Below are 16,801 nucleotides of genomic sequence, written 5' to 3' on the forward strand. Positions count from 1 at the left end.
AGAACAACCTGCAACAACACAGAGCTTGGAAAATCTCCTTTGACCCAGAGTTTCACGGCAGGCTCTCATGATTCTGTTTGGATGAGGGAAATTAAGATGACATGGAAGATATACGGCTAAATTTCATTATATATTTTTGATGGAAAGCTTCAAGGTCAAAAAGGAAATGAATCACACTTATCTTCTGGTAGGTTACAAATGTCTGACAGACACTTTAGGTAGTTGCAGTTCTTTAAAAACAAAAGAAAAGCAAGTCCTCCTACTTTATGTCCAGTATGGGAGGGAAGGTTGGCAGGGTTGAAGTATGAGAGGCACAGAAAATACATGATTAATTATAATCCTATAGCTTGAAACAATCCCTCAAAACCAAAGCTCTGCAAGTCGCCACATGACAACAGTAACTACATCACTGATTGTTTACTGACATTTTATTGACTTTTGAAGCACATGATTTTACAAGTGATTGTACAAAGCATTAAAAAAAAAGATAAAAAGATTGTACAAGGAGGAAGTGGGGATCCAATAGCTTGATATTTTATTGTGCATGGTCAGAAGAATGTCATGTGATTATCGGAGAATTCTCTGACAGCAAAGTCGCAATAGCTGTATGTTTGCTTCTAAAAGTGATCTTTCATATTTGTGAGAAATAGCTTGGTTAGTCGTTAGTCTTGGAATTAAACTATTTTTAAGAGGCATATCATGAATTAAATTTAAATCTTGTGAAGAAATACAATATGTAAAACTTTCCCAATTATCTGTCTCACATAAAATTTGTTCAAAGATGTCAAGGAAAAACAACCTGGTTCTATTGTTTTTGACTTTATAGTTTATAGTGGTATATTATTTGTGTTTTAATAAGTAAAGTTTGCCTGACGGTCAATGCAAAGCAACGACACTAGTCAACCATACAAGCCAGGTAGTGATGGCACACACCTTTAATCCCAGCAGCCATACTAGTTAGCCATAGAGGCCTGGCAGTGGTGGTGCATGCTTCTAATCCCAGCGCAAGAAAGGACTTTAAAGAGGAAAACAGGAACTTGCTCTTTTTCGGTTGGAGATTTCAAAGAAGAAAGGGCTCTTGGCTGTTTTTGCTTTTCTGATCTTCAGGTTGAACCCCAGTATCTGTCTCTGGCTTTATATTATTTGTGCTACAATAGTTTACAGGACATATTAGATGTTAGAACATTAACATCCATGTTAGAATACATAGACAAAGGAGACATGTTTACAACGCACATACAAAAACACACACACACACACACACACACACCCTGCTATCAATAGTTCTTCAAGACACAACATCTTTTATTATTCAGGATGGTAAAGGAAATCTTTATGCTCCACTGGGGTGTGAAAAGCAAAATTTAGTGATTTTCCTTGACTTTTGTGATTCAAAATGTCAGTGAAATCATCAGCCACTGGGAGAGTTGAAATTTGAGGCTTTGAAAACAATACTATAAAATGATATTCTAATTGTAGCATAAGAGACCATGATATCCTAGCCTCTGTGTTCTAATTCTGAAAAAAAAAAAAAACACTATTCCCAAGTCCTGTTGGTACATTAATTTTGTGAGACATCTCTTGAAGTCAATCAATTATGTTGTCAGGATCATTTTGTAATTCTGAAAAAAAAAAAAAAAAAAAACCACTATTCCCAAGTCCTGTTGGTACATTAATTTTGTGAGACATCTCAAAAAAAAAAAAAAAAAAACCACTATTCCCAAGTCCTGTTGGTACATTAATTTTGTGAGACATCTCTTGAAGTCAATCAATTATGTCGTCAGGATCATTTTGCCTGTTTCAACCATCAGGGGAAAAAAACCCAACTTTACAAAGTAACTTCATGTCTATTTTTTTACAGCTATTTTCTGCTTAATGCGGCATGAACTTTGGCAGTGTATGGCCAGTAAAACATATCTAAATCCTTTTAGTGTAAATACTCTGATTCTGGGTTAAGTAAATTCTGGGCAACCTCCTCTTTTGAGCAAAAGTTGTAGCATTCCAATGTAGAACTATTCGGTCTAAAGAACAATGTCTAACTCAGATCTCCAGAAGCCGAGTGAACTTCTTCCTTCAAGATCTTCCCTTCAACATTCTAGGATGAAGGAAGCACTGGGAATCCCTTCAGATGCTTTGCATTACCAGGGATTTTACTAGGCCAACCCATGTGCAACTCTGCAGATTGAGTGAACTGACTGCAGTAATTGAAGATAGGACTTGAGTGTAATACTTTCAGCATGATAGTAATTTGCAAAGTCAACAATATTAATATATAGAACACGTTATTTTTGTACAAAGAATATTGGCTGGCTATTTTGTAGACACTTCTAATATCAATCAATGTACACTAGAGAGCAGTAACAAAGCTTTAAAGACCACAAAGCCACTAGTAGCATTAAGTGTGTTGGTGTATAGTAGTCAGCAGAGCAGAGAGGGAAGGTGAATTGAAGCAAATACTTATATCTTAGAAACATTTATGACATATTGAAATGTCTTTACAACAAGATCTAACCCTATGAGAAATACCTACAAAGCACTAAAGTGTGTTGTATTTTCTGTGGTATTAAAATGATAAAAATATGGGATGGTACAATTTTTTTTCTTAACACATCAGTAGCATCAGGTTCAAAAGGTTTTTTTTTTTTATCATTTTAAGTGATTTTTATTCCTTCCCCCCAGAAGCCTTTTCTCTGTAGATCTAATGTAGGTCTTGGGTAGTTGGACAAAATATGCCAATCTGGTTCTGATTCCTTCCATTCATACTTTGGTTTTAAAAAGACTAGCTTATTGAAAGAAGTTGGTGTCCTTGAACTCTTTTTTGCCATCTTCACATTAAACCAGTTTCCTGCTTACCTTAAGCATGCTCTATAGGGGACAGGAAAGGTACTAAATGACAAAAAGTACAGTTGACATACTGTTAAGACAGGTAAAGAACAAAAAAAGTATTTAGAATAGACATTTTAATAATAATTTTAAAATGCTAGAGTTGAACATGCTTTTTTGTTCTTGAGAAAAGACTAGGTAATTACTTAAAATGAGACTATACAAAACTATAGTAACTACCTTGCTAATTGGGAATAAAACACACCAAGTTAATAATTGTAAAAAAGTTACTTTCTCTGAAAACTTATAAAAAAATTATATTGTGTAAACATATATACAGGTGAAAGACAAAAGGCTGATTTCCTTTTTAAAGCAAACATGATATCATCAGGGTAAGTGGTTGTCGTGGACATGTGCCCTGCGGCTTAACCAGGACACAGGTCACTATTGAAACTATTGACACTTTTGGATTACAAATGAAAGTATGGATGTCTAAAAACATTAAGATGGTTTAAGATTTTCTGATTACAATACTAAGTTTACTCTTTTGATCCCATTTTATGAACTCCAAGAAAATTCTTTCATAGAATTCATTTATACAAAAATGTTTCCAGAACCTGTTTTTCCATGCGCTTTTATCCCTTCCGTGTCTTCAACTTCCTAAAATTTGATGTGAGGACGTCTAAATTTTAATTAGAAATGCACAGTAATTGTTTATGTGACAAGTTATGAGATACTAAAACTGAAATTAAATCTTTATATTCTGGACTATAAGATACTGGGACGCTTGTTCTTAGTATTTTATAGCAATTATTTATGTTAGAGTAAAACACTAATGTCAGTGTAGTTTTTGGCATTTGTTTTAAAGACAACGTATTTGTTTACAACCAGATTAGCATTTTGGGTTGTTTACTTTTGACTCCTTAAGTTTAAATTGATGTCTGTTTATAGTTAAAATGGTTTTTGTTTATTTACCTATTTTATTGGTGGTGTTTTTTACCCCAAAATATTACAAGGAAAATGATTTTATTTCAATACTGATGAACAACTTCAAAATTTGAATATTTTCATTAATATAAAGAAGGCAAAATTCAGTACAGAGTTGATCTATAGTTGAGCTATTTTTTTCCTCTTTCCAAAAATCTGGAGCCAGTCACTGATGAAAGTTTTTAATGTTACCTTTAAAGTCAGGGTATCTATCACATTCAGTTAATACTGAAGATTAAAAATCTAATTTTGAAATATTTTTTTACTGCGTCAATTCTTAAAATTATGCTGGTGGTCTTAAAACAGTACATATCATAAAATATGTGTGAATCTAGAGACACAATGGACTTTTTCTTTACAGGAAATTATGGATAATTTGATTACCTGCCTTTGTTTAATAAAATTCCCTGGCTTTTTATCTCAATATAATTAATTGTTCTTATGCCAATTCTTTTGATACATTAAAACTATTCTAGCATAAGACTTGGACATTTATTTCCCATGTGTTCAAATTTACTATATTATACAAAGAGGAATGTCCACAAAATTTAAGTGAATTCCAACCAATTTTCTTCTCTGAATCTCTAACTATAAATGTCATCAATTAGCAATATAGGCTGTGCAACAAGCCAGCAATACAAGAATCAATTAAACCTGAGGTCCATTAGCTACTGCCCTGACAAAGTATCATGTTACTTAAGACTACAACAAGGAGAAAACTTCAAGTGTAAAATATTACAAAAATATTATTTACTAGGAAGTAATAATTGGTTTATTTCATTTACATGACTTTCTCTTTCAATTGGCTAAGTATTGTTCTGTGTATGTAGACTGAGTCTATTTGATAGAAATCTACTTCATGGAAGACAGGCAAAAAAGCATATCACAAATGCCATAGGGTGCTGAAAATCTAGAACAGGTTTCAGAACGAGGAAACAATAGTGTTAACAGGTCAGTGGCATTACGTGAAATGGTGGGTGGGAGAATGAGGCAGTTTCAGGACTTTAGCTCGTATAAACAAGACTAAATGAATATACACATTTCTACTGAAATGATGAAAAGTCAAATTCGTTACCCACTTTTTCTTTTGTTTAATTAGAATCAAATAGGGAATAGAAACTCCCTTCATCTGAAAACTTGGGGATTTTTATTATTCTGAAGCACAGCAGTCAATATGTAATGAGAGGTCTACAATGACCCTTTCATCTTGATGCAAGAGCAAAGTTAACCAATAATATGCAAAGGCCTTCTACACTGGTTTATGTATCCAAGTGATCTTCTGTGAAGCTGTTGCTGTAGAAATGGGGAAGGCTACCTGTCTCAAATTCTGTGTAATGAAACAAAAAGTTTCATATAGGAAGGTAGCAATATCAGAGTACCGAGCAAGCTGAACTGAAGTAGTTTTCCCATTGTTTCGTGAAACCAGGTTTTCTCTGATACTGTTTTCACTTAGAGTTTTCAAATCAAGCACAAACACCTGAAGTTCACAGAAGAAAATGAATATTTCCAAGGCTGCCTTAGATAGGCCCACAAAGAGATTTGTTAGATTACCAAATACATATATGGCACATATATACTTATGTATATATAAAAAACATTACATGAATTAAACAACTTTTGGGTGCTATCATTACCATTATAGCCTCAGGGGAAAGTAATTACTTCTAATGCTACTGTTTCTCCTTCTAACTAAAGTGTCCATGGACTTAAAGAAAATATTCACTTCAGCTGACTAAGATGGAATGATCCATGGATTCTGAAGTGGCTCTCAGAATAACGCCTGCTTTGATCCAACACAGCTTTCTTCTGTCACAGGATTTAAAGTTTGTATGGGTAACTGGCTAATCCCACTCTCAACGCTTCCCATCTTGATCTATTGTTTCTAGATGTTAGTGTGTAGACTTGAATAAAGTAAGCCGCAGGATGTACTACAGAAAATATAGTTGGGCAAGTTCATTTGAGTTTTATTCTAAGTGGGGCTCCTTGCTCAGAAGCTGCAGGTAGCAGAAGTGCAAGATTTAGAAGTTCTTTTGAAGGAATTAGTTGTGTCCTTATTTTTTTCCCATAAGCTGAAAAAAAGAAAAAAAATATTGTAAAACCTGTCAGACAGATGAGGCATGCAGGTACAAAGGGCTATGAGACAGAAGACCACAAATGGGATTCAGAGGGATGGAGGAGGAAAATCGACACAATGAAGTATCTTTGAGATTGCCATGAAGAAACATAATGCTGTGTGTTCATTTTTAAAGGTCTTATCCCCTTCCTCTTCGATGAATATGCACTGTGCTATTTCTATTGCATCTCTTAGCCAATTGAGTAAGTTCATATTTGCAAATTTCTCCATCAAAATGGAGCTTACAAAAAGGTGGGGGGGAGGGGAAGAAGACTCTGTCAAATGTGATATTTAAACCATGGAAAGAATGTGTCTCTAGACACAAGCCTAGTGACACTTTACAAGTAAGCACACAGTGGTCTTTGTTAACTGCTTGAGTGTGTGTTACTCTTCAGCTCATTCCATTTCCTTGGTTGACTTTGTCTGCAAAACCTGCACCATGCTGTGTTTGTATATTGAACTTAGATTAATTCCTTTGGCGTGGCTCACTTGGATCACAAAGGATAAGGGAAGCTTATATTCTGATAAAGGAAGAAAGGAAAGGCAAGAAAAATGAAGAGAATACTTGATAATATAGTACATACGTCAAAACAATCTCTTCTAAATCTCAATCAGTTGTTTATTGGTTGGCAAACAAGTTTCACTTTTACAACAAATATTAGTAATGAGGTCATCCAACTTGAGACCATACAAAATGGATCATAAATTTAAAAAAAAATTATATGTGCTGCTAATTTACCATTTGTATTCCTACATTACTTAAAATCCTGTCAAATAAATAAATTTTCCTGTTAACAGAAGACTTTAAAAAAATCATTTCAAAATAATTTGACCTTTCCACTCTCATTAGGAGGGAGGGAAATTCCTCTAACAATTGGTAGTGCAGGCGCCCTCAGGGGGTCACACTGCGCATTCAGCACTGGAAGGCCTATGGAATACAGCTTTTCACATGCAGAAGCCCCTCTAGCTCTACAGACACCTCTTAGCTTCTAGAATCATAGCTACTGCCTTGGTGATGAACTGCTTGCCAAATATGCTTTGCATTACAACAGATGTGCCCGGGAAACATAAAAATTTGTCCTGCTCTAATTTTCGAAAAAAAAAAAAAGGTTCTGGAAATATTCGGGCTGGATAAAGATATATAGTGAGGGAAGGATGTCTAATTTTATTTATTTTATTTTATTTTTTGTAAAAAATAATTTGTTTGCATTACTAGAAAATGATTCTTATAAAGTGATAGCTTCATTTCTTTATTATTATTATTTTTTGCCAGGTGAATTTTTAAAGAAAAAAAGAGGTGGGGGGAGGGGACAAAAGAAAAAAAAAGAAGAAGAAAACAAGAAAGGAAGGAAACTTGGCTCTTTTACTGGTAGACAAACTTGCAAGACTAGCACAAAAGAAAATTTCTTCTTTGCCACTACATTAACAGGACTCAAATTCTGGAGGAACAGAAAGCAGACTAGATGTGCAATGCTAGTATCTGTACATTACATAGAAATTGTTCCATTTGTTTCTGCCATTAGTTTTATCATCAGTTAATACAGCAAATCATAAAATATGCACTTAGCATATAATTCTAGAATTCCCCTCCGTCAGATTATTCATTGTGTTGTTTTGTTTTTGTTTCCCACAGCTGTTCCTGCTGTGGTGAACTCAGGTTGTGAGTGACCATGAACCGCTAGGTAATATAGTTCTTCTCTGCTTCTACGGCCGGCCAGCACTCCAATCTAGATGCAGCATTGTTACTAATTTCAAACCATTGTTCTGGCCTTTTTTTAAAACAAAACAAAACAAAACAAAACAACAGGTCCTTGTGATTCTAGTAACAGAGCATCGGAGGAGATGTTAAAACAAACACAACATAATTCAACAAGGCCACAATGAGCGCCATTTTCTTCATATCTCGTTCATTAACATAATGAAGTCTCCATCTGAGGGGAAAGGATGGGGAAGAACGGGGCACAGGAGGGTCTCAGCAGTGAGCTCTCTCCCCTGGGCCGACTAAAAATTCAAGTTAAAAAAAAAATGTCAAAGAGTCTCTCTTTCGAGAACAGCATCAGGTGTCGGAGTACACAGGATGACCACTGCTTAGGTCAACTCAGAATGGTCCACTGGGTGTTCGCAGTCCTGCTGGCTGCCATCTCCGTGTCATCTTCTATAGACTAGTGACCAAGTGCGCGGGTCCTTTGGAAGTTCCCTCCGGAGAGGCCCCATCTTTGTTGGGAGGAACTATGAATCCATCGCTGCTGCCGCGCCCCAGCTGGTAGTAGGCGTGCAGCGGGTGCACGTGGTTTCTGGAGCCCAGGTTTGGCATGCTTTTGTAGTAAACATCTTCGGCGTCACCACCCTTGGCCGCTGCGGCTTCGGTCTGGGTGCTGGTGGTCACGCTGTCTGCAGCGGGCACGCCGGCCAGGGCCGGCATGCTGGTGTACAGAGAGTCCCTGTGCGGTGACTGCAGATCTTCTGTGTGCTCGTCAGTTAGCAGAGGGAAGAAGCTCTCGCTGTGGTCCTGGGGGAGCCGTCTCCTGCTGTAATGGTGTGGCTGGTGGTTCTCAGTGGAGTAAACCCTCGGGGGCAGCAAGGGAGCATCAGATTCCTCATGAATGAGTTCCAGGCCCAGACTCTCCTCATGGTTAAAGGACGCTGCGTCGTCCAGGACGATGGCGTCATCTTCACTCCCACTGCCTAAGTTGTTTACCAGTTTGTTCATCATATTCCGGTTCTGTTCACTGGAGCGCTCGTGGTTGTTCAGGTACGAAGGGATATAGTTGGAAGTGAGTTCCTTTAGGATCTTTTTCTCTAGGGCGGTCTCGTTGTGGTTATAGCCACGGTCTATAATTTGCACACAGTTGCTCAGGTATTCACCGCCAGCAATGCTGTAACTGTTGCCATGGTTACCATTCAGTGGTAGAGTATCCATGACACTTGTATCCCTGGCATTGTTCAGAAGCCCCTCTGAAAAAGATTACAAGACACTATGACATTTATATCCAATGAGCCATTGAACACACACACACATACACACACACAAACACAAAAGCAGAAACATTCATGGAATCTAAAATATGTATAAATTGCTAGCATCTTAAATATAAAATGGAAAGAAACAAAAAGCATATTAAATCTGTACATGTCAGCATGTATGTATATAAAATTCAAAAAAACTAACAGAAATGTTTTAAGTAGAAAAGAACTACTTGAAATAAATTTTAAAGAAAACTATGTTATTAATTTCCAATTTCAAAGAAATGGAATTTGATACATGGAGTGCATTTAGCTGTAACTGGCAAATTAAAATAAGTTTTTTTAGATAGTCATTTGTTGCTTTCAATTTATACACATCAAAGTCAGTTAAATCATCATCTCTAACTTTACATATCTCTGAAATAGCTATAACATAATTCATGTGTGGCACTTTGAATATGTAATTCAAAAGTAAGAAAAGCAGCTTTTGGTAATTTGACATATAATTTAGGAAGATTAAAATAATTCTTGCATACAAAAACCACAAAAGGATTAGATTAAATTTGCAAGTCATGAAATAATGCCCAGTCAAATAAGTGGCACATCGAAATAATTTATATATACTTTCAAAAGTGTTTGGATTTTTCTACTGTAATCACTTTAGTTATTACTATATATTAACCCATAAGTTATTATTCAGGGTCACTGAAAATACTACAGCAGAATGTGAAAAAACACAGGTTTTATTCCTAAAAGCAGGACATCATTATTAAAAATTACCATCTTATAGTGACTGATGACTTGGGATATATTAAAATTTACTTAGAAAGAAGATAAACATTTTATTCTGGCAAGAAACAGCTGCAGGGAAATAAATTTAACCACAAACTTCTTCAAGGTTTTTGCATTCCCTTGAATAAGCAGAAGTTCAAGAATCTATAATAGTTTCATAAATCACTTTGAGCACATCCACAAAGGAAAAAAAAAACACCTACACATTTAGCCAGTGCTGATAAATAAGGAAGGGTATTTTCAAAAAATTTACTTGAAAAATTCTCTTAAACCTCACAATACACTTCTAAATTTTGAAAATATAGCACCCATTCTATATCTGTGATGCACTTGTATGTTTATGAAAACCCAGTTTGATGACCGTTGAAACAACATGTCACAGAGATGGCCAATTTTATATAGACTTTTCCCATGCTTTACATTCAAGTAAAACAGATTTCAAAACTAGCAACTCGTGAAATCCGTTAGTAAGCAGTCACCACAGACATAGGTTGAAGCGATTTATTTTCATGTCATAAAATATCTGGTACACAAATTCACAATGTTAAGAAAAAAAAGTAAATGCTTTCTTAAAGTGCTGCATATGACAGGTGATTGCTGTGGGAGAGGCTGGGACGATATGCATAATGGTTATGAGTAATGGTGCCGATGCATTGAAACACGCTATTTATTTTTTTATTTTTGTTGTCAATGCATTTGGTATTGGACTTAAAACAGCCATAGAAAATAAGGTGGGCATGTTGCAATGAGACACATTTTTAATGATGGAATGCACTAATTAAAATTAAAAGTTTATGGGTTACTTTGCAAAAAAAATGCTTAATTTAAAAACAATTTAACTCACACAAACACTACATGAGACTTAACAATTACGTTGATTATGTGACAGAATAAAAGAATCAGACAACAAAGCGTCTAATCTCTATTAGCAGATATTTATAGAAGTCGATTTATAGGCTCTTTCGTTTTGAAAATTGTGAGATGAACTGTTTTTAATAACTACATCATCTATATGTGATGCAATAAAAGTGAACTAAAAAAAATTACATTTGATATGCAATGTTTAGCTTTACTCCCATACTTGTCTCTCTGTAGGGCTCTAAACGACAGCATGAAGAAAAGGAAAGAAAAAACAACGAGTAAGCTCACAGCGACAATAGGAGAAACGTGAGTCAAAAGCAAATTGATGATATGCAGAAAAAAGAGTCACAGGATATCATTTCCACTGCCCCCAAATCCATGAGTCTGTGTTACATGGTTTTTTATAATTCAAATACTAAAGTGTTAGTCAAAATATAAGGATCCTCCACCTTAATACACACCAGTACAATGACGCTTTAGTGTTTCTGTAGCTTGCAAATTTCATATCCATTTACATTACACTTAAAATTGTCACATGAACCAAAGAATAAAAAGAGGGTGAGCTTGACTATTTTCCTTTCTTTCTTTCTTTCTTTCTTTCTTTCTTCCTTTCTTTCTTTCTTCCTTCCTTCCTTCCTTCCTTCCTTCCTTCCTTCCTTCCTTCCTTCCTTTCTTTCTTTCTTTCTTTCTTCTTTCATTGTTTCGCTTTTTGGGTTTTATTTCTTTTGCTTTTGTTTTTTTGTTTTGTTTTGTTTTATTTTTGTCTTTTCAAGACAGGGTTTCTCTGTGTAGTCCTGGCTGTCCTGAAACTCATTCTGTGGATCAGACCAGCCTTAAATTCAGAGATTCCTCCTGCCTCTGCCTCCCAAGTACTGGGATTAAAAGTGTACATCTTGCTAAACTATGATTATTTCAATCACTGCTTTGTGATATGATATGTATGTGATATTAGAAAATATCCGCTAAAGAAACATCATGTACTTTTAGAAAACACTAGTGGAATTAAAAATAAAACACAGAAAAAAAACCTGAGTTGAAGTTTTCATAACTGTTTCTTTGGTTACTTGTGTTTCTTCTCTTTGCCTGTACAAGGGCTACTTTCTCCATTGTACCTGGAGAGATGATGCTGAGTTGTTTAAAATAAAAGGATCAAGGCTGCCATTTTTGAAGTTCACATTAAGAAGATGTTTAACAACAGGGAAAATATTAAATCCACTTAGTATTTTGCCTCCCAATATGTGGAAGAAAAACTTTCATCCTCAATAGGAAGTTTCCTTTGGATTGTAGTATCATCATACTTGACAAAATATTTTGCGAGTAGATGATCCCAAAAAATTTACGCTATGGAAAACCTATCTGTAATTCAGAGCAGAACAATAATGATTTTTGCTGTTTTGTTAATAGAAAAGTGAAAATAACTGGAAATAAAATCAAGACAACTCCTGGGCCATATCACTTTAGCAGACTCCGGCTTGTAGTTCAACAAGTTTTATTTTCTGACACTAAGATTTTTGTTAGTGTATACAAATTGTAAAATCTTATGAGTTGCTCTTTTTATATATTCACATTTTGGTCATATTTACTAGCTAACAGAAGAGTTTTTATATTTTACATATTAATTTACTTTTCAGAGGAAGAGGCAATCACATCTAAAACTTTGAATTGGCTTCACAAGAAGAGTTTAAAATAAGCAACTAAACTGTTTATGAACAAATCAAATGCTTCCCAGCTCATTGTGGCTCGTTAAGTGTGGCAACTAATATCAAAAGAGCCTGCACCTGACCTGATGCCACAGTGCTAATTCAAAAGAGCAAGGATGAGGAAGGTGGTCAGAGACTTCTCTCGACTCTTCTACAATCTCTTGTGTTCCGAGCCACAGGCTTTAGAAGCTCTAAAGGAATATTAATTTATAGTCTATGTAATTTCTCATTCCAACCAAACATGGTGCATTCTTCACTGCATCCTGTCCTTGAGTTTATGTCTTTCTTTAAAGCTTTGGATTTGAATTCAATTACTGTTCATTTATTTTAGTAAAATCGTGACTTTTTCTCCATACAATGTTGTTTTGACAAGTTTTTCAATGAAACTTATTTTCATAAAAATTGAATTTCTCAGCCCGGTGGTGGTAGCACGCACCTTTAAACCTAGCACACTGAAGCCAGAGGAAGGAGAATCTCCATGAGTTTGAGACCAGCCTAGTAGAAAAAAGCTAATTCCAGGACAGAATTACAAAATCTACAGAGAAACCCTGTCTCAAGAAATCAAAAAAATAAAATAAAATTTAAAAAATGTTGGATTTCTCTTACCGACAAGAAGATAATGATCCAGAAATACTATGCATGAGGTTTTAAATATTTCCTTATATAGGCATAATAACAGATGTGTATTCTTCATTTTTATTTCTAACTCCATATACTTCAATAATACTATAAATACACTTTTACAAAATTTTAAGTAAAAGGCATTGCAAGCAAGAATGAATACTTTCATTCTGTATGTTCCAGTGCCTGAAAAGCATGGGCACAACTGATTTAGAGGATCCACAGAACAAAATCAAGTGGTAATTCAATATGAACCACTCTAGTACATACCGAACCACCTATATTTCATGTAAGATTTCCCCTTGCTAGTAAGAATGTAAGTGCATTCATCTGAAAGCATAAGATTAGCACCAATATGACAATCACCAAGATATATTTTTGGCTAGTTTTTTAAAACTTACTTCAAGCACTACTACAGTTCTTTAATGTCTTAAAAAGAACTATAACATAAATAGCTATGTAATTTCAACTTTGGCTCTAAAAACAAAATTACTTAAGTTTTTTTATTTAAAAATAGCTCACAGAATTTATTAACTTTACTGAACAAAAGACAAATTCATCTGGATGAAGTCTTTGTATATTTATTAATAACTTTATACAACAATGTCTAGTTATGGATGACATAAGAATACCACTGTGTGCATATGGTATTTTAAATTTCACATTGTAAAAATTTTGCTTCTATATCTTTATATTCAATTTGTCTAAGTTATCTCAGGATAGCTTTAAACTTTATCACTGAGATTACTTATAGAGTTTTACCACCAGTAATTTCTTATTTAATAAGTTTTACATGTATTTCTTATTTTAAAAACTCCTTTAGTTTTGGATGAAGATGGAAAGGTAAATATTAGTTTAGGGAAAAATTTTAAATTAATAATTGGCAGTTTTTCCTTATATAAGCAATTATAAATTATGTATAAAAAAATCAAAAAAGCAAAACCAAGATAATTTAAATTCAGTATGTAAAACAATTTCAACATCTTGTGTAAGAGGAATAATGTTGAATATATCTAATTAAAAAATATAGTACAAATAGTGTCATAGCATCATTTAAAATGTGTTGATACTTAAAATAAGTGTCACAGCATGTTTTAAATTGCTTATAATGACATATTTACTTATCACTGTCTATGGAAAATACAGAAGGACAAAATAAAATGTTTGGGTTTTTTTGTTTGTTTTTTTTGTTTTGTTTTACCAGATTGTTCTGCCAAATCACATATGGCAGACCATGCTGGGCACAGTTCACAGAGTGCCGCAAAGGCATGGAGCCACTGAGAAACAGCAAACAGTATGGAGAGGGTGACCAGGAAAAGGTCCAGACACTGTCTCACACTGATTGCTCTGTTTGATGAAGGGACATGGAAGAACAAAGGAAAACACATTGGCTCCTTTCAATATTTAAAAGACCATAAAACGAAAAAGGAGTCCTGGGCTCCTCTTTACTCCAGAAACTGACTTAAGTGGCATAGCTAGGGAGATATAGACAGACATGAAAAACAGACTGAGCACTTCAGTCATAAATATATAGGATCCTGAGGTGTGGAGGCCATTGTTACAGGAAAAACTGAACCGTACAGACAGCTTCAAGTGAGGAGTTCATTTCTAGGCCCCTTCTTCAGATTCTTAAAGTCTGTGAGTCTTAGACATGGAGGCCTCAAGAAACTTGATGGGGCTGAGGCTTGCACAATTCCTTATTTGCAAACATCTTAAAGTCACAATTTAATGGATAACTTGAAAACTTTAAAAATAATTTTCAATAAATTCTTAGCACAGGGAAAGGAGCCATATGTGCACACCCAGAAGGTGTGAGATGCGCTGGAACACCAGAGAGCACCCCTTTTTAGAAGGGGGCACAGGTTTACACAATTACAGCTATAATCCTTCACTCAGATCAAATGAAAAGCAAGCAAACAAGAAACCTCCCAGTGTTCTGAGTGTAACAAAAATAGGATGCTAATCGATCACATTTGATTTAAAGGAACCAAAGAAGTCCCTATCTTGATGAATCTTCTGAGAAACATCATTTTAAATGAGTGAATCACCGGGGGCGGGGGGTTTATTTTGTGCAACTTTTACTTGAGTAATTTTTGTGGTCTTTTTACATCCACAGAAATAGGATACTTAAAAATGCTCTTTGTTCCTATCAAATTTTTATGCTTGCAAAAGATTTTTTAAGAAATGTTTATACTAGAAGACTTTTTTAAAAAAAAAAATGTATGCTTATTTTTTTCTTGAGAGATGATTTTTTTATATAATTTTAAGCAAGACAATGCACAGAGAAACCATCTTCACAATAAGTATGGTTTATTTATTTATTTACTTATTTACTTATTTATTTATTTATGTGACTTGTCTGGAACAACTCTTATAGGCCTTGCGAGAGCTGAGCGAGAAGTGAGATGGTGTCTGCCATCCAGCCTGCTGCTCTGTCCCCCATGGCTTAGGTCAATGTACTTTTCCCTGGAGTTAATCTAATGCTTTCATCAATACTAATGCTTTGTGCCCACAGTGAACTTCATGATACAGCAAAGAAAGATTTATTTCACCACTCTTATAACATTAAGACTACTGAATCAAGTCTTCCTTTATCTTACTTACCTTAGACAAATATTCTCATTTCTCACAATAAGAACACAGGTATTTAATATAGAAATAAATGAATAACAGGGAAGTACTGACAAACCACAATACATTTCATAACAGCACAGGAAAACAAACACACACTGATGACTCAGGCATTTGCTTATCGGGAGGCATCTACTTCTTACTAAGGAAGCCTAAGGAAAATGGAAAATAAAAGCACCAAGAGGAGCAGAATGTAGAAGGAGTCTGTGTGTCTGCTTCCAAAACCAAGGAAAGGCAGGAGAAAAAGAAAATCGAATGTGCTCATCAAAGCTACATAAAGTGGGACTCTCACTTGGAAAACTTAAGAGAAACTCCAGCACACCTTGTGCGTTGTACATGCTGATAGAAGGGTTGTTACAGACCGCCGGTTCCCCAAGCAATGTATTATAGGGATTGTTAGTACCATGCGGACGAAGCAGAGCATTGCTTATAAGATGATTAGCCATGGCTCCTGGAGCAGCCCCATAGAAAGACAGAGAAAAAAAAAAGGTCAATCAGGCAAATGTGCTTGATAAAAAGAAAGGAAACATTTAGAATGACAACAATTGACATAGTCCTGATTACAGGCAGGCAGCTAAATAGACTAAAATAAAATAAAACAAAATACTGGCACACGCATTTCAACGATGCACATATTTGAGTAAATGGGAAAGAGTTTACAGTGTTGATTAAGCCATATCTAGGGTACTCTCTTTCCCAAGGTGTATGCAAGAATTCCCATGCTTGTAAAAACTGAAATCAAAATTTAAAAAAAAAATCAAATCTTGCCATCCATACAAAACATAAAGCTAAAGCCAGACAAAGAAAAGGTTAAAATGCAGAAAGAAAGCTAAAATTAAACAAAGATGTTCTCTCATTCACAGAAACCATTGAGGCTTTTCTTTTTTCACAAAAGTAAAAAAGAACAAAATGCAATAAATATGATTGAACACTCATTTGGAGAGCAGTTGTTGACACAGCAGAAGAATTTGATATTGCTTAAAGTTCTATGAAAATATTTAAATTGCAATAAAATAAAGTGCAATTACTCATTAGTACACCATAGTAAGCATACTAATCTGGTGATTGAACAGATATGAAAATCATATGTTATTAATTTTAAATAAAGTATCAACTTCATGTTATCAAAGAATATACACACACAGTTACACATATATATTTTCCATTTTCCAACTAGTTGTTCAAACTTTAGAATGCTAAAGTAACAGAATGTTAAGTGTTAGCTAACAGATATTGTTAGTGTCTAGCATATTAGCACTATAGTGACAACCTGCTACCTACAAAAATCAATGACCCAAAATGAAAAAGA

General features: G+C 34.8%; 1 protein-coding gene across 20 annotated transcripts in view; it reads right to left on the reverse strand.

Moving 5' to 3' along the window:
* The window catches only part of Adgrl3 (adhesion G protein-coupled receptor L3), a 745,864-nt gene that overhangs the window by 19,287 nt on the left and 709,776 nt on the right, over positions 1 to 16,801 (reverse strand). For 6 of the 20 annotated variants that reach the window (XM_026785262.1, XM_026785268.1, XM_026785263.1 and 3 more), the window contains 3 exons: positions 15,815 to 15,943; positions 10,761 to 10,778; positions 1,860 to 8,878 (listed from right to left, as the gene is read on the reverse strand). The exons of 2 other annotated variants lie outside the window; for them this stretch is intronic. In XM_026785262.1, coding sequence (XP_026641063.1) covers positions 8,079 to 8,878; positions 10,761 to 10,778; positions 15,815 to 15,943 — 947 coding nt within the window. In that variant the 3' untranslated portion in view covers positions 1,860 to 8,078. Of the gene's footprint in view, positions 1 to 1,859; positions 8,879 to 10,726; positions 10,779 to 15,814; positions 15,944 to 16,801 lie in introns of those variants that run through there. 12 more of the 20 variants (XM_026785273.1, XM_026785274.1, XM_013350833.2 and 9 more) reach the window with 5 other exon arrangements.

Source organism: Microtus ochrogaster, linkage group LG1 (assembly GCF_000317375.1).
Source record: "Microtus ochrogaster isolate Prairie Vole_2 linkage group LG1, MicOch1.0, whole genome shotgun sequence".
In the NCBI taxonomy this organism is placed as follows: Eukaryota; Metazoa; Chordata; class Mammalia; order Rodentia; family Cricetidae; genus Microtus; species Microtus ochrogaster.